An 18,039-nucleotide genomic window follows, 5' to 3' on the forward strand; every position below is an offset into this window, starting at 1 on the left:
ACTGTCTGGAGTTCTAGGTTATGGAGGTACACACACATAAACAGGATATCCTAGGGAGACCCAGCAGACGTGGTGGATGGATGGGATAAAATTAGTGTTTTGGTGACTTGATTCAGCTCCTTGACCCAAGGTGAATCTGCCCTAACAGAGGTGTAACTACTACTTCTGTGGCCTAGAAGGTAACAGTAGCACACTGGGCAGCAACTGTAGCCAAGCTCCTGGTAAAAGTAAGAGGGGCTGGGTCAGCAACACAGCAGCTGCTGTTTTTGTGCTACTGCCTAGGTTGCCACCTGGGCCTCGTGTCCCAGAAGCCCCCCTTAGTTGCGCTATTGTGCCCTCACCTGCAAAATTTTACCAGGTTCCACTCGAGGGTAATTTCTTCCCAGGACAAGGTATCTTCTTTCTGTGAGAGCTGTGTGTAGTTGTCCTGTGGTAGCTCAGGTTTCCTGTCTGGGTTTCCTTTGTTTGTGTAGCCATCATTTAGGGATAATTAATCCTGTCCCAATGCAGAGAGATAGACTAGGTCAGGAGTGACCAAGATTATCTGCAGGCCAGATTTGGCCCACAGACAATGTCATCCAACAAGTGTTGCTCCCTAGGGAATATGGACATCTGGTGGCAGGAGAGCAGTGGTAGCATTAATTGCTGTGGCTCCAGAAGCCAAGGGTCACCTGCCACCAAACTTCTGGACCCGTGGGGAGTCTCAGGAGCTGCATGCAGGACCCTTTGTGCCTGACTGGGTCCTTGGACTGACTCCATTCACCAGACTGGACCTGTGAGACCAGATGAAGGGGCACTACTGGGATAGATGATCTCTTGAGGGTGTCTCCAACCCTGCCCTTCCATGGTTGCTTCAGCTTCTGTTGCCTTATTCATTTGAAATCATCGTTAGGATTCAGGAAAATTTAGGGTGGCATTCTCCACTAGATCCCAAAGTGCTGGTCATGGCTAACATGGTCAGACTAAGTATTTTGAGGATCAGCTCTGTGATTCCCTTTCTTTAAAACAGGGTTGGGCAAGATATGGACTGAGAGCCATATCCAGTCTGCCAATTGATTCTGTCTGGCCCATGGTGCTAGCAGAGGCCAGAGTTAGAGACACCACCCGCTCACGGGCCAGATAGAATCAACTGGGAGGCCCACAAGTGGTGGGGCCACAGGCTCCAGCCTCTGTTGACATGGCAGGGGATGGTGGGCAAAAGCAGCTCCACTTACCTACCTGTCCAGCACCACGTGGCAGCCTGGGAGATGGAGTCTGGTCTCTGTGGTGCTGGGAGGGCAGAGCTGCTTCCCTAATGTCCCCTGCTGTGCCAGCAGCTAGAGCTGCACCCACCCACCCAGCACTGGATGGCATGGTGACAGATGAGTGGGAAACTGAATCCTCTGTCCTAGACCCCCCAGCTGGGGTCTGCACCGCAGGTTGGGAGGAGAGGCCAAGAGGTAGGGGCATATTTTCCCCCCGTCCTCTCCCCCCAACCTCCCCATCAAAGCCCAGATCTGTCGGGCTGTGAATGCCACAGTCCTGGCTCCGACACAGAGCAGCTCTCGGCCCCATTTCTGTCTGCCAGTCTCAGCCAAACCAGGCAGCGCAGGGTAGGGGGGCAGGGAGAAGTGGAGTTAAGATACTACATCCCCAGGCAGTAGGGTGGCCATCATAGAGGACAGTCCGGTTGTCTTCTGTCTTCTATTGATACGAAACCCAAAACCTTTATGTCCTCTATTTTTCTCTTAAAGAGAAAGAGAAAAATAGAGGACATAAAGGCGCCCGGTTTTGTATCAGTAGAGGACAGAGTAGCAGAAAACTGGAATGTCCTCTATGATGGCCACCTTACAAGGCAGGCTCATGCTCCTACTCCTGCTGCTGCTCTGGCCCCAGTCTCTGCCCAGGTGCTGGGAGTATGTGTGTGCACATGTGTGTGGCCCTCAATAGCTCGCTAAAACTAATTAAGTGGCCCTCTAGCCCAAATAATTGCCCAGCTCTGATTTAGAAAATTGTTAGGCAACCTTGAAATCCCCTTCTATCTCCTGTCTCCTGTGTTCTCATAGTGTGAGAGCAGTCTGGCACAGTGCTGCTCTGAGTCAGGGCTCTGCTGATGATGATCTTTTGTCTTCTTCCTTGGCTACAGGAAAACTCGTATACAATCTCCTTCTGTCTTTCTTCCCCTGCACTTCCTGTGAAGCCTCTTAGAATTTAAAGAAAATAAAATCTCTTGGCATAGTGCCTGTTTACTGAGGGCTAGTTTGAAGGGACAGTCTAAACTTTTGCAGTCTAGTTCAGTCAACCCACCAGTTTCATGACACCCACCAAACTTTCAAGATACAAAGTCTTTTGTTTAAGAATATTATTGTTTGATAAAGAGACTAACAAAGATGCTGTTGTCAATTTACAGCGTCTAAGGCCAAAAGAGACCACTATCATCTAATTTTGCCTATACCTTTTATTTGCTTCTTTCCAGAGTTATAATTAACTATGCAGATTTCTGTAAAGGCTCTTCTCTTCAAGAAGGCTTTCCAGGTTCATTTGCTGCATGAGTACAAAGAAGTCAAAGACCAATAGGGACAAATTTTTCAAAGTGGCTGCCTAAATTACAGCTGCAAAACAGAGCCATTGTTGTTAAATTGGGCCCAAATAATATACTCTCTGTCTAAATTGACCACTCAAGACACTGACAAAAGTTAATTACTTAACAGTGCAATTACTTCTAGTAACAGCAAAGTAGAATTGTTGAGAGTTCTCTTAGGACAGCAGATGCTATCTTCTTTGGGATTATTTATTTCTTTACTTATATGTTCCACATTGCCCTGGCAACTGAAAGCCTCACAAACAGAAACAAATAGTTCTTCAACCCACCAGTTGTAAAGTAAGGAGCTACAGCTCTCTTCATATTAGAGATGGGGATCCAAAGTGTAAAGCAACTCTGACTAGTCTGCACCACAAAGAAAAATCAGTGGCGGAGCTGGGAATTTCCTAGCTTTGACTGTTTGCATCCAAACCCACTTCTACTGCTACCAGACTCATTCCTTTGTTTTCTGGATCTTTTCTAAGCACTGATATTTTTTTTTCAGTCCCTTGAATATTCCCCCCTCACAATTTACACACAAGCATACCCCTTCATATACATACACTTGTTTTTGTGGTAAGCTAAGACTGTACTTCTCCAGTTTCTATTTTCTAATGTCTGTCCCATGCTAGAACAAATTATTGAAATGTTTACTTGAGTGCAATGTTTTAAATTTGTCATGGTTATAAATGGTGTCCTGACTCTGATCACTTTGAAATTAACTTGAATTATATTGTATGCTTCTATTAAAGGTGTCTGCTCACCTGAAACTTCAAGAGAAGGATGAGGGCAGAAAGGAGATGGTATGTACATTGCAACCCAAATTGAGTTATTCTTTTTTGTACCAGTGGGTACATAGGGAAGGTGCTAGAGTGAGAATTACAACCTTGAGGGTTTAACATTCAATTGAATATTAATGCGTAAAAATAGGTTAAATCATAACATAAGTTACCAGCTGTTATACCATGGGAGTGGATAATCAAATCTATAGAAATGAGCACTCAGGTTGCTATTGATTAGGTAAACTTAAAAAAAATAATTCAAATGCATTGTAGATTTAAGGGGCTTTTTCAAAATTCCTCCTGGACCTCTTAGTTCCAAACATGCATACCTCTGGGCTTACCCTTTCTTTAATGTGTTCATACATATTGTCAGTGCATGGCAATAATCAGTACAATTGGTTGTTGATCAGTACAACAATTAGGCCAGTTGATAGTGTGCATGGACACAGTCAGTAGCAACTGTTGCAGAAATTTACAGGCTTAAGCCAAGTGCTGCACACTTAAGATATGAGTTGTTGAATATATCTTGGTGGTCAGGAAGTCAGTGGTTTGCAAACATATAGTCCAAATGAGTTGGCTTAATACAGCTGAAAAACCCCATTGAAATGCAGGCTGACCTGTTCAGTTGACTCTGTGGTCAGTAAGGAGCCTAAGCTAAAACACAGCCAGCTAACACAAGACCTGAGCCATGCAAAGCTATACAGTAAGTATGGGTTCCGGAGGCTGAAATGCATACTTTTTTTTTCACATGCACAGGCAGAGCATTCAAAACGTTGAGTCTTTGTGTTCCTAGGCAGACACGGAGCTCAGGTGTTCATCGCTGCGTGGGTGGGGGTACCGGTATGTGCCAGCACATGTGAGGGAAGAGCGATTCATCACTGCACAGAGCATTGTAATACAAAGCACAATTGGGGGAGGGGAGGATGACGACTGAGGCTAAAAATTAAAAAAAAATAAACCCCAACATTGGTGAAAGCAAAAACGGTTCAGGTGGTGAGAGATTCATGTGAAGTACAATGTTCATTTAGAACGTTTTGTTTGTTTGGGGTCATTTTTGTGGGTTTAAGAAAGTACCAGTAATAAAAAGGTCTCTTTGTTCACCTTTAAGTACAAAGCTATAGTCACAGGCAATCCTGAGGCTAATGGGAATTACATGTCAGTACAATCCTGCAGCTGTAATTGTGCCCACATATTGAGCAAATGAGGCCCTGCTCTGCTGCTGACTTCCTGTATTAGTCTGAGCAAGACTTCCTACTGTTAAGATGGGATGTGCAAAGACTCCTACATTTTTTCCTTCCAGATTCTCATTTTGGGGCATCCATGACTTTCCAAGGAGCAGAAATGGGAAGGAGTGCCAGATACTAATTTCAGTTAATCTAGTGTAAATCCTGGGGGGCCATACTGTGCTTCTAAGAGCCCCAGTTGCACTTAGGGGACTCCCATGTGCTAGACTCATGACACCTGCATGGAGACTTGTGAAGGGGAAAGGACAGTCCAGCTTGCTGAGGCCAACTGAGGCTGTTTTTTGGTTCAGGTGGCTGCATGGGGAAAGCAGTTGGAGGCTGAGTGTCTGGCAAAGGGGACTGACTGGTTGAGGAAGGACATATGCCCTCTTCCTCCCAGCTTCACTGAGATTAGAGAAGAAAGAGAGTGATACCTAAAGCTGTCTTCCCTTTTTTGCACTTGCCAGGGCGCCTTGCTTCTTGAGGGTATAGGGTATGGACACATACAGGCCCTCAGCAGGGATGGTCCTGGACCCCTTTTGCCTGGCCATGTTCCTCACCAAGTTCTAGAGAATCTACTGTGGCTTAGTCTGACTCAATAACTTGAGAGGAAATTCAGGTGTTTCTTCTTCTTCTGTCAGATTTGACTGATTCATACTAATCAAACTGAGATCTGAATTTGGCTTCTGCAATATTGCCCTAACAAATGCAAACCTTGTTCTGTTTACATACAACTCCATCAATGGGCAATTTATTATGCTTAAGAAGAACACAAAACCCTATAATTTGTCTATCTGGGTGTGAGGTGGTGTTTATTTATAAAAAGAGAGAGAGAAGAGGAAAGGAAAGGAAGGAAAAGAAAAAGAAGAGAGATAATCTTTTCTGGCCCCCAGTGATATCATCATGCACCCTGCCTAAAGCATGAAAAATATGCAAAAATCAAAGATGCAGGAGCTGGTGTAATATATGTAGTTTTCTTATTTTTGTACAAACTGTGGGTGCAATAGGGACAGCAAAAGCTGTGTGAAGTGGTTAGAAACATAATAGGGAGTGAGTTTCCTGCAGAGGCTGGCATAAGTTCCTGTATCTGCTTCTTCTGAATAATTGTCAGAGGGAATCTAAATGAAAATTGAGAGGATCTTTAGAGAGAGTAATCCATAGGAATATGTTAGTGTTGGATAGCACAGGGCTTCTTTGATTCCATGAAATAGGATTTCTTAATGAACTGAACAGGATCTTCCTCAGAACTTGAGTGCAAAATTCTATTGTATTTTATAGTAGCCATGTCTCAGCAGTGAGAATGGTTTCCTTGATTCATGTTAAAAACCTTGTTAAATCACTTACACCACAGTAAACAGTCAAGCAAGCAAGCAAGCTAACTCACTTGCTTGGCTTCCCAGTGTAGCTGTCATGTATATGCTTTTCAAAAGAGACTCCGTCTTATTTTTCTATACACCACTAGCACAATGAGGTCTGGATCGTGATGGGGGAAGGCTCACAGGCTCTATAGCAGTATAATTAATAAATTATTCATTGCTACTCAGCAATGCAGATATTTATCATTAACAAATTCTATGCTTTTTAAAGCAGTTTTAGCACAGATACTGATATTTGTTAATATAATGACTGGGCCAAGTGGAAAATCTCAGATGTAACCATTCCCTCTATGCCTGCTCATCAGTTCTGCACTCTAGGCCAGTGGATCCCAATCTTTTTCATCCTGTAAACTTATGATGAGCCCCTTTTCCCATAGTCTTTCTGATCCCCCTCCCTTCTATGCATGAAGAGAAGGAAGGTACTTATCACAGTCTCCCCCGACCTATTGAGGACCCAGCATCTGGAAGTTTATCTTCAAATGTTGTTTCTTCTACAGACTGTTGTTCTTTAATGTTAAGTGTGTCATGTCAGTAGTGCCAGTCCACAAGGACAAACATCTGCAACTCCTGCTGATGTCAGCAGGGTTCAAGTTAAAGTGTTCAGCACCCAGCAAGATTAGGCTATTATGGTATACTCTGCTGTGTTAACAAAGTTTCCATAATACTAACTCCAGCCAAGTAGCTATTAGCTGTAGAAGTTATGAGCTTGCTTTCTTTTTCTTGAGTACTGTGGCAGTTGCTGCCTTTCCTTCATTGCAAACTGGAGCAATATAAACTTTCATCCTGTAGCACTTGTGTAAGTAGCTCATAAACTGCTTGCATGAGTAAGAGCTATAAGGCTGGGCCCATAGAAAATGGAAGATAAGACTCTTCGGCTTTTCCAATGGCTTATACTTTGCATGATGCTAGTATTTATGTAGAGTTTGGAGGATTTCTGTGAGTTTCTCCTCATAATACCCATGAAAATTCATCCCCCTTTCCCACAAACATGCACACTTTTTTTCAAATTGGGCACCAAAGAAAAAGTAAGCATCTGAAATCAGGTGCCATGTTTTAAAATATAACTCTTGAGGAGCAAAGATAGTCAATGAAAACAATTACCATATTTATAGAATATAAGATGACCCTGATTATAAGATGACTGGCCAACAATTAGATTCTATATATGGAAAATGTAGAAATTTGTTGTCATTTTCCAGGTAGAGAATCTAATTATTGGCGGTTTTCCTTGAATTTGTTCCCCTCTGTCTGCTACAGCTGGGCAAATAAATCTTGGAGGTCAAATACACCCCTCACACTCTGTCTGCCCCCAACTTTTTCCCCCTGAAGTCCCTTCCCCCTCCTTCTTATGGTTAGACCCTGCTTTCCCTGAGCATATGGAAGTGAGGAGCACATCTCAAAATACTGACCTTGAAATAAACATAGTGATTTGCATTTTACCTGCTTTGAAACTGCTTCAGTTTTTAGCACAGGTACTCGATCCATAAGCACACTTTTAAACAGTACTTTGACATCTACTTACATATGGTATGAACTATGCATGCTATTAGTCCAAAACCAAAAGGCTTATGATTTACCACATGATTCATTGGGTCAAGAGCGTTTCAAGCCATGGTAACCCCACAGCTTAGCACTGCTCAGTATGTGTGTACTTTCAGATACCGCCCCCCCCCCCCCAAAGAATCTATGTGGTAGTTTGTCCCCACTCATGACTGGAACCAGCTGCTCTTGTCATGAGTTGTGGGATGCTCAAAAATGGTATATGCAGATGAGGCACAGGACAAGCTGGTCTGGCTTTACTTCATGGAAGGCAGCGCCACACTAAGTATATGCAACAGGCTGAAAGAGGGAGTGATGGAGGGATTCTGGGTGAACTGCAGAGATCAACAGAGAGTTGTGGTATAAGGAGTGGAGGAGGGAGACCCAAAGCTCAAAACAATGGCAGCAGTGGCAAGTAAGCATGAAGTGAAAAAAGAGTTTTAAAGAGCAGAAATGAACATCTGGAGAGGGGAACAGATGGAGAGTAGACAAAGGTGGAGAAGAAAGGAAGAAAGAAGGTGAGCAAAGGAAGAAAATGGGAGCAATGGTGGAGACATTAGTGATAAGAGTGACAGTGCCAAAAGGAAGATGGGAGCAGAGGAGAGCGGGAGATAGAGTGGGAGCCATAGGAGAAGTTACATCGGGAGAGAAGCAGAGGTGGTGGGAGCACAACAGCAGGCCAGCCCGCTGGGAGTGGCACAGTGGGAAAACAGGAAAGAGGCACCAAGAGATGCTAGGGAGGAGCAGAGGCAACCAATAAAGGCAACTTTAACCAGTGATGGGAGGCAGACAGGATCAACAATGAACAGATATGATTTCCTGGAAAAGTACTTTTTGAGATTTTGGAGGTGCAGGTGGAGCATCTCACAAGAATGATAGAAAATGTAAAGAAAGCCTGTTTATTTGGCTATGTTCATAATTGACAATGTTCTTCTGACATCCAGCTGTGAGGTTAAATGCTAGTCATTATTGCAAATCAAGGAACCCCACTTGGAATAGTCATGAGGGGGAAAGTGAGCAAAATTGGAGGTAGAATCATAAACAACATGCTCCAGAGCCCTTAGTAATCTAATAGAAGTTTAAGTCCATCTGTCCTTACATTATGCTGAGGAGGGCTTCATTTTATGGATTATAACATAGGATCAGTTGGTTTTCATTCTTGCTAACAAAAATAAATAAAATAAAAATCAATGCTCATGGTGAGATGGTTCTTTTATGGTGGCAGATTAAAGAATATGTGATGTTGTGCTGATCTTTTCTCTAGGTAAAGGAAATCTTGACAGCTCTGGGTTTGCTCTCATGTGCCAACACAAGAACTGGGAGTCTTTCTGGAGGCCAGAGGAAGCGTCTTGCTATTGCTTTGGAGCTGGTGAATAACCCCCCTGTTATGTTCTTTGATGAACCTACTAGGTAATTCAAGGCTAAAAACTAAGAAATAACTGTTCACAACTGTATATGCTGTAAAAATGCCAGCTTATGTTTTAGTCCCTCCTAGCATCTCAGAAGACAATCAAGACTTTCCTTTAAAGCACAGGTGCCAGAATTTACATTGCAACAGGCTTTGTAATTTTGTATTTTTTGCAAAGCTGGCATTTCTTAATGATTTTAAAGGCTCTGACTTGCCACTGCTCTCCTCCAGTTTTACTCTGGTGTAATACTGAAGACATCAGTTGAATTACCTTAACATAGTAACATTGTGGTACAATGTAGTGGTGAATAGGCCCAAGATACAACATGAGCAGCTTAGCTGATTAAATGCTGTTGTAAAGGGGCTACAATGGTTTGTTTCAGGAGAAACGGTAGAAGAGGGAGATGGGCAGTTCTCTGGGATTTCTTGCCAAGAGAGACAGAAAAAAATCTTTGGTTTATAACAGTTTGTCTTTAAATGAAAGTAGTTTATTGACTTGAACATTTTTGAGAATTGTGTTCTTTCAACATAATATATTTAGGGCCATGTTCTGTCCTAAGTGTCAGTTCAGTGCCTGTAGCCAACCTGAACTCCATAGGGTCTACAAAAGTGAATTTGCATGCTATACTTGGGGACATCTCGATTTGGAAATCTCTGTCAGAGAATCTGGAAGTGTTCTGAGGCAGCCCTCAAAACAGTTCCCATGTTAATTAAGTATGAGTAATGGAAAAAAACAGGGGAAAAAAGAAGTAAGAGTTTGGAGCTAGTGTGTAGTGATGTGTAGGATGATGCAGATGCAACCTCTAAAAAGATGACAATGTAAGATTGAAAACACAAGTCTAAGCACATGTACATTTCTGAATTGTTGCATGTAGAACCACAAATCTAACAGCATTTATTTATTCATTTATTTATTTGCATTATTTACAGCGGCTTAGACAGCGCATCCTGTTTTCAGGTTGTGTCTCTGATGAAGGCTTTAGCCCAGGGCGGCAGGTCCATCATCTGCACTATCCATCAGCCAAGTGCAAAACTGTTTGAGCTATTTGATCAGGTAGTATTCTGAAATTCTTATATTTATTGCAATACATATATGTGTATTACTGCACACTCTAGATGGTACAAAAGCCATGGATTGTGTCCAAGCTCAATATCCCTGGAATCAATAAGTCAGAACAAAATCCAATTGTTCTTTGCATTTTTCACTCCTGAACTTGTTTCTAGATTTTGTTCTTATTAGTTGGTAAATTTTAGAAGCCATGGTCATCATGGATCTAATTTCCAGGTCCTTTCCCATCCTCATTTTGTGTGTAAAACTCCTGTTATAGTGTATTTGGTAGTTTACCATTAATGTCTGCATTGCTGCCTAGATAAAGATGTGTACAGAAGTGCTCTGTGCATGTTTTACAGTGCTGTCATTTAGAGCACTCTTCATAACACTGTACATTTAGAGTGCTCTTAAACATGGCAGAAGTGCAGTGTTTGGTGGGGTAGGGGTAGCCTGCCTGCACTTTCCAAGCTAGGAGACAGGGTGTGCTCTGCAGCCTCCTGGGGCTACAGGAGACTGCAGACAGAGACAGACTAGTAGAGAAAGCTGAGCTGGGACGAAAAGCTGTCACTCAGCCTCTCATCTTACCCTCGCCTTCCCCACCCTTTCTCCTTCCCTGCCCTTCTTCCCCTAACTAGTAGTGGGGGCACGACTTCTGCCAAAACCCAGGCAGCAGCTCACACTGAGGTTGATAGCCTGGCTCCAAGCATCTGGTCTCCAGCCATGCAGAATCTTGGGGTGTCCCACCCATGGTGTGTCCAAGCATCTGGTCCCTCCAGCCATGAATAGTCTTGGGGGGGGTGTGTGTGTGTGTGTGTGTGTGTGTGTGAACTATAAAGAGTTTCAGGGTGTGTGTGTGTTTGTGGGGGGATGTTTGATCCTTTCACCTGTGGCATGTCCCTTTCAATCCCCATTGCCCCTCTTATCTGGGAATGTTCAACATGTCTGCCACGAGGCTGGATAGTAGCTCACGAAGTCCATGGGATACTAGAGGAATTGCCAGACATTTGGCCAGAGTACAGTAGTTATTTAAAACACTGTACATTACTAATGTGCTGTAAAATTTAATACTTCATTAACTATGGTTAATTTAAAGCACTGTACCCATTTTTAAAGTTCTGTAAAGCCATGCACTTCTGTTAAGTCATGGCAATAAAGCACTTTAAATGGCAAAATGCAACTTCTGTACACACCCTAAATTCCTATCCTGGCTATGCCGCTAGAAATTAAGAAAATGCTCTCCAGAAAATAATAATAATAATAGAAATGGAGTCCATGAAAAATCTGTACTTAAATGTACAAAGGGTGTGGCCAGTCATGTTCAGGGTTCTTTACATTTATGTTAAACTTGTTATGAGATTTAAATGAAAACTGTGATTGCTTAGAGAAACTCATTCTCCTGTAGGTGTAGCAGCTCTTGAAGGCTGCCAGTCTTGCAGTGAGTTCGAGTGCAGTCAAAAGAGAGTAAAAAGCCAAGAACAGTCAATCTTTTTCCTACTGCTCTGTGGCTCCTCCCTTCCTGTTCTCCCAAATTCTCTCCCTGCATTCACTAGCCACAACTTCATACCAATAACATGCATCACTTATGGTTGTTGTATAGTTTCTGACCTGCTGTGTAATGGGTGAATTCATATATTTCTGTATTAGTACACAGCAAGCCATGAAGAGGTAGTTTTACAGCATTTTGGCTGTCACCTCTAATTTTTCAGACATTTCCCATTAGTTAGGAGGTTTACATTCAAGGATGACAAATCTCTTCAATCATCTCTTGCTACTTTTCCCTAGTTCAGACACCAGGTCATTGGATTTCACACTGAACTCAGGTTCAAATGCTCTACTGTTTTTTCACATTCTCATTCTTGTTGTTTGTTTTTCAGCTGTATGTCTTGAGTCAAGGTCAATGCATTTACCGTGGGAAAGTGTTAAATCTAGTCCCTTACTTGAGAGATTTGGGTTTAAATTGTCCAACCTACCACAATCCAGCAGATTTTGGTAAGGAACAACTTTTCAGTTTGCTTATTTTGCTTTAGAAATAGAAATAACAATGGGTTTTAGTGCTTCTTGTTTTTATATTTTTGTTGTTTTACATTGTAGGTTGAGAGTCCTATTTTCTCTAAGTAATTTGAATGCCATCTAGTGGTAGAACTGATTAGTGACTTTCCAATTAAAATTAGAATGGTCAAATCAGAAGAGATGAAAGAGAGAACAAATAGTGTCACAGTTATTGACTTTGGTTTTTAATGAGACTCTGTGTCTGTGCTCCTGGTCCTTGTGAAAACAATACGTCAGTATTTTATAGTGACAATAAGTGCTTCAAGACAACAGGGACCTCAAGAAACATAAGTGTGTCCCTTATGAGTATCAAGGCAGACATATATTCTCCATGTTTTCTCTAAAACATTATATTTGACAGTAGCAGGAGGAATATGTAAGACTTTACATAAAAATGTTGTGCACTTAGGGCCTGGTTCTGGCAACACTTCTATTGATTTCAGTTTTGTGGAGCTGGGGCCCCAATAGCCAGGCCTATCATTACTGTTTTTAATCTAAGATTAATATCTCTTCCAAATGTTTATGTAGTGATGGAGGTTGCATCTGGTGAATATGGTGACCAGAACAGTCGGCTTGTAAGAGCAGTGGGGGAGAGGATGTGTGACACTGACTACAAGAGAGACGTTGGTGGTGAAAACGAATTAAACCCCTTCTTATGGCACCGACCGTCTGAAGAGGTAAACCTTGCCTAAAAACTGAGCAGGGAAATTTGGGGTAGAAAGGAAGAACCTAAATCTTAAGTAAACAGGGGAAGGTGTCTTCATCTTTTGTGTGGGGTTGGCTCTTGCTGATGAACAATAAATAAGTTTTTTGTGAGAAGGTGATGTTATGCACTAAAAGATCTCCAAAGCATAATCAACCCAGAGTTTAATGTCGAATATGCCTCTCACAATTCAGCCTATCTAAAATCTTTCTTTATTAATACATTACATGCATAATCGTTTCTAGAGAGAGAGAGAAAAAAAAACACTTAGTTCAATGGTCTCACCCAATCCCAGATGTTATCAGTTCCTGAAAGTAGAGGGTGGTTGTCTATGGGTAATGGCTGTTTTTCAGTCCAAATGTTGTACGACAATGACATACACTAGACTTCCTTCTTGCCCCCTTTTTATGCTTTTTCCTTTGACTTTTCATTTCCAGGTACTGTTGATTGATTTCCCTATAATCACCATACTGTTCATATTTTTATCCTGTCAGCATATTAGTTTGTTCCAACAAACTCATCATATGCACACTTCTTAATTTGGTCTATTACGGGTGTCTTAATTAGGGCATGCCCCAGACTCCTAATTTGGTCTGTCCATCAAAACCAGAAATTCCAAAAGCTCTACAATTGGGCACTGTCCAATTGGTCCCGTCTTAACACCTTTCATTAACATATCCAATCATGTCATCCCTCTGCTTTAGTCGGTTTCTGCCAAGTTATGTTAATTAGAGCTAATAACAAGGCCTACATTTCGCATGCATATGTTGGTAATGCTGGAACATAAGCTGCCTGTGAAAGTGAACTCGAGGCTAGCTGATAATGTAGACACAGGCAAAATGAAAAAAGAAAAGTTTAAATAATAATGAGGTTTTACAAAAACTTAAGCAATAGTTAAATAAGGCTGAATATAAAAGAAAAGTTTAACTAATAATATAATTCAGCACTCAAGCAGGTACAACTAAAGCTAAAGGTGACAAGCTACCCTAACAGCTAGTTTGTTCCTTTGTGTGTTCCCTCAGGATTCTTCATCCACAGAAGGCTGTCACAGCTTCTCAGCCAGCTGCCTCACCCAGTTCTGCATCTTGTTTAAAAGAACTTTCCTCAGTATCATGAGGGATTCGGTAAGGCTCCTACTAACATGCTTCTGTAGCCAAGGGCACTTTTCATCTCTGTGATGTGACTGAACATGTTTGAAAGCATTTAGAGGAAGCCTGGTGCCTATTGCCACAGAACATGGATATTTTTATTCTTACTGTGATTATAGAGCTATAATTAGGAATAATTTCTTTTTGCTGGCACTCAGAGAGAACTCTGAGAAATCATACCCAGCACCCCTAAGGCTTGCATCTCTGCTGACATATATTGTGGAATCACTTATTGTAGTGCAAAATGTGTGCAAAGTTGCATTAATGTAAGTGAACAAACAGATGTAACACCTGAAGTGCTTAAAAGTGCAGCAGTGTGCTTCAAAACAGCATTTCAGCCACAGACAGGTGCGCGGACCCCTCCTGCACCTCTCAGCTGGAACGCTTCAAAGCATTGCTACCTGTGTCTTTGCAGCCTTTGGTCTCCCAGGAATGAGGCCAAACACATTGCTGTTCATTCTGCCTCTGCACTCTTAGAGCAACACCCTGATAGAACCAGGAGACCAGAAAAAGAGAGGTATGTGGGAATTGAGGTATGGACGGCAGAAATCTCAGTTCCAGTGGGGAAGCATTGTATCCCATCTCCTAGTTCTGGGGTCTCCTATTTTGGGTAGGGCTCACAGGGGCTCTGTTCTCCAGTTCCAATAGGGTGGATGCTCTGGGTGAGCAGAGGAAGAATGAGCAGGAAAGTACCTATTAACATAGTGTCTAACTCTCCCCACCCGCCTGTCCCATGGTGGAGGGGAAGTTAATCACAGAGCACTTGGGATTGCTGGATGACTGAACCTTCCTGTCATGCTCAGTAATGCATTCATATGTAGTGGGAAGCACTTCATTTTGAAGGCACATCTCCATGGTAGTTGCTTTATACAGGGTTTTGCAACTGTTGCACCATTTTTGGAGCACTTCTAGAGTTGTGTACATCTGTCTGCTCAGCCTTTGAAGCGCTTCAGAGATGTTGTTCACGCCCTAAATGCTTCTGTGAGGTATAGCATCTGAACACTTGGGCTTATGTTATTTGCCATGTCACAAAGAGTATATTGGGATAGATTTTCCACTTATAGACATAACTGTCAAGATGTGCATATAATGGATCTTTTGGTTTGCTGCCCAAACCAAAAAACAAGGCAAAAATTTAGATTGACCTGAACTGTAATATTTTTTACTTGTGTTGTCCGAAGAAACAATAAAGTAAATAAAAATATTAAAATTTGTTTCTAGCTTTTTCACTTTTTAAAAATAAATTGAAATACATGCATTAGTAAAACATTGATTTGAAATGAAATCAAAACAATTTGACTTCTAAATTTTTTTAAACTTTTTTTTTGGTTGGCCAAACCAATTCAAGCAATTCATTACCTAAATTTCTTAAATGCTTTGTTCAACCCAGATCTTCATGCTTTGGCAAAAAACTGTTTTGACTAAAAAGTGTTGCTGAGCTCTACATAGCTAGCCAATTTTTGATGCAAGGCCTCAGTTTACTTCATGTACATATTTGGGTACATGTGACCTGCACAGAAGTGGGAATCTTTGGAAGAATTCTCAATAACCGAGACAATTTCTTCTGTTACTCTTGAGCAGCTGTTTTGGAGATGTTGATTACTCTTGGAAAAGTTGAAGGCTGTGCATGTGTGAGCCCAGACCACTTCCCCATTTCATATTTCTGTCAGTAGCAGTCTCTCTCTCTCACCTGGGCTTCACCTTTGCTCCTCTTGCAATTTGCAGTTGCTTGTGGTATATGAGCATGGCTCAATTCTGCTCTCAGTTTCAGAGAGGCAACAATGCTAATTTTAGGAGGCTTATTTGGAGCAGATTTTAGCCTCACTGTCTTTTTAATACTTCGAAAGTCATTTGATTATTTGTATGAAAAAACAAAAACAAAACTCATGTAATTTTGATGTGTCTCTTCATGGAATTGGGGAAGGACACAGCATGTAATGATAACATAAATTTGGAAGGTACTTCTTGGATCATTGAGCCCAATCCTCAGGTATTGCAGGCAACTACATCGTTTAATCCAGGGGCGGGCAATTATTTCGGGCAGAGGGCCGCTCACTGAGTTTTGGCAAGCCATCGAGGGCTGCATGACAGGCAGCCTGGGGCAGATGAATATTAATTTTCTAATTTTTTTAGGGGCCCTGTGGGCCGGATAGAATGGCCTGGTGGGCCGCATCCAGCCCACAGGCTGCATTTTACCCACTCCTGATTTAATCCGTTAAAAAGGTTACTACATTTTATTAAGAATAGTAAGCTTTATTCTTTCTTTCCTTTCTTTTCTCTTCTTTTTTTGACTCTTTTAGAACCTCACTGGTTAGTTAAAAACCTTCTGATATATCTGGGCCAGCTTATCCGTTCATCCCTTTGCCCCCACCATTCTTTAGTTACAGTAATGCTTCTCCTTCCTGGTGTTTAGTCTCTGTTGTATTTATAGAGAGTGATCATAATTTTAAGGGAAATTCAGTCATTGAGTTTGGTCTTCCTCTAACATGTTGCTGGTAATACCCAGAGACTACCACACACAGGTCTTTACATGACATCCTATTTATTATAGAAAAATCTCCTCATACATACACGACTTCCAAGTGTTCATGCAGGGCATTTGGTGGCTTTTACTAACGGACCTTTCTTCTTGTTTAACCACAAGGGTTTAGATTATTCCAGGTTTTCTTCTTGCCTCAGTGCTGTGTGCCATATCTTGTAGAAGTACAGAATTGCAGAGAGAGTACCAAGAGCTAATCAGTATCAGACTAATTGTGTAACGTTTGTCTCGGCCTGAATTACCTTGACTCCTTCAAAGCCCTTGAGGGCAAAATGCTCTGTGTTTCATTCATCCTTGTGCCTGATTGACAGGATTAAATTAGTAAACCCATTATCCTGGTATATCTAAAGCCCAACATGCTGGTAAGAAATTGCTATTTCCTTCCAGAGTATATTTAAAATTTTTTCAGACTGAGTAGCTGATTTCACATTCAGAATGATATATATGAAACCCAAGCATTCTGATCACATCAACTGCTTTCCCTTGTTTTCTAGGTCCTGACACACTTACGGATCACATCACATATTGGAATTGGAATTCTCATAGGCTTGCTCTATTTAGGGATTGGAAATGAAGCCAAGAAAGTCCTGAGCAACTCTGGCTTCCTCTTTTTTTCCATGTTATTCCTTATGTTTGCTGCTCTCATGCCAACTGTCCTTACGTGTGAGTATTGCCCGTGTTAAATTATCTGTAAGGAAGTTATTTTGACATGTTAGGATTTGCCAGTTTGTGTAAACTGTTTGAATTTGTCTTAATTTTTAATTGAAGTGAGGGGCTAAATTTTGTATTCATTCAACTGTAAGACTAATTGCTCTGGATGAACACAAACATAGTGACATTCATCCAGTCATATCGTCCTCAGAACAGCTCTGCTAGTGCTTCTCAGTGGTGACTTGTAACACCAGAGCTGTTCTAGTTTTGGGCTGCAATTTACCATATGTTGAAGATGCTAATGATGTTGAATTATGTCCTGTCCATATTGATGGAGAGTAGAATGATGACCCTGAGCTCTTCAGCATCTGACTAATAGTAATCCTGTGCTCAAAAAACACGGGAGAGACATTCAGATCTTGCTTGATCCCATTCTATAGAACTTGGGAAGTCTCATAGCTACTCTCTGACTCAGTCATTTTAAACTCCTTCGGTGATCGGATGGAATACCTCTGGCTTTAAACTTTTAACTTAGTTTTTCTTTAAGAAAGTCTGCACAAGGGCGAGTCATATGATCTGAGGAGCATACAGATATGTAAACTGTGAGCTGCTCTCAAGGCTCATGCCTCAGCAGAGGTGATTCAGTGTATTGTTGATCCAACAACTGTCTTAGAGTTCCAGAAACACAGTGGGTCTGCAGAGTTGTATACAGGGAGGATATCATTATGTACAGAAATGTTGCAATCTTAACAGCTTAAGTAATCAGTGTTTATTCCATGCAGTTCCTTTGGAGATGGGAGTATTTCTTAGGGAGCATCTGAACTACTGGTACAGTTTGAAGGCTTACTATCTAGCTAAAACCATGGCTGATGTCCCTTTTCAGGTAAGCCATTCAATATGCCACAGAGTTTTTTTTTTATTCATTTGTCAGCAGCATAGACATCCATATTTCATCAGCGTTATCTGATTTCATAAGTACTGAAAAACAGCATGTGGTTTATTTATGAGAC

General features: G+C 41.6%; 1 protein-coding gene across 4 annotated transcripts in view; it reads left to right on the forward strand.

The window, feature by feature from the left end:
- The window catches only part of ABCG1 (ATP binding cassette subfamily G member 1), a 68,911-nt gene that overhangs the window by 38,556 nt on the left and 12,316 nt on the right, over nucleotides 1–18,039 (forward strand). For all 4 annotated transcript variants that reach the window (XM_090061248.1, XM_090061231.1, XM_090061239.1 and 1 more), the window contains 8 exons: nucleotides 3,313–3,363; nucleotides 8,745–8,890; nucleotides 9,819–9,942; nucleotides 11,814–11,928; nucleotides 12,517–12,665; nucleotides 13,714–13,815; nucleotides 16,873–17,041; nucleotides 17,812–17,912. In XM_090061248.1, the coding sequence (XP_089917374.1) occupies nucleotides 3,313–3,363; nucleotides 8,745–8,890; nucleotides 9,819–9,942; nucleotides 11,814–11,928; nucleotides 12,517–12,665; nucleotides 13,714–13,815; nucleotides 16,873–17,041; nucleotides 17,812–17,912 (957 nt within the window). The remainder of the gene's footprint in view (nucleotides 1–3,312; nucleotides 3,364–8,744; nucleotides 8,891–9,818; nucleotides 9,943–11,813; nucleotides 11,929–12,516; nucleotides 12,666–13,713; nucleotides 13,816–16,872; nucleotides 17,042–17,811; nucleotides 17,913–18,039) is intronic.

This window comes from Crocodylus siamensis, chromosome 1 (assembly GCF_052110815.1).
Source record: "Crocodylus siamensis isolate JL-2025a chromosome 1, ASM5211081v1, whole genome shotgun sequence".
NCBI classification, from domain to species: Eukaryota; Metazoa; Chordata; order Crocodylia; family Crocodylidae; genus Crocodylus; species Crocodylus siamensis.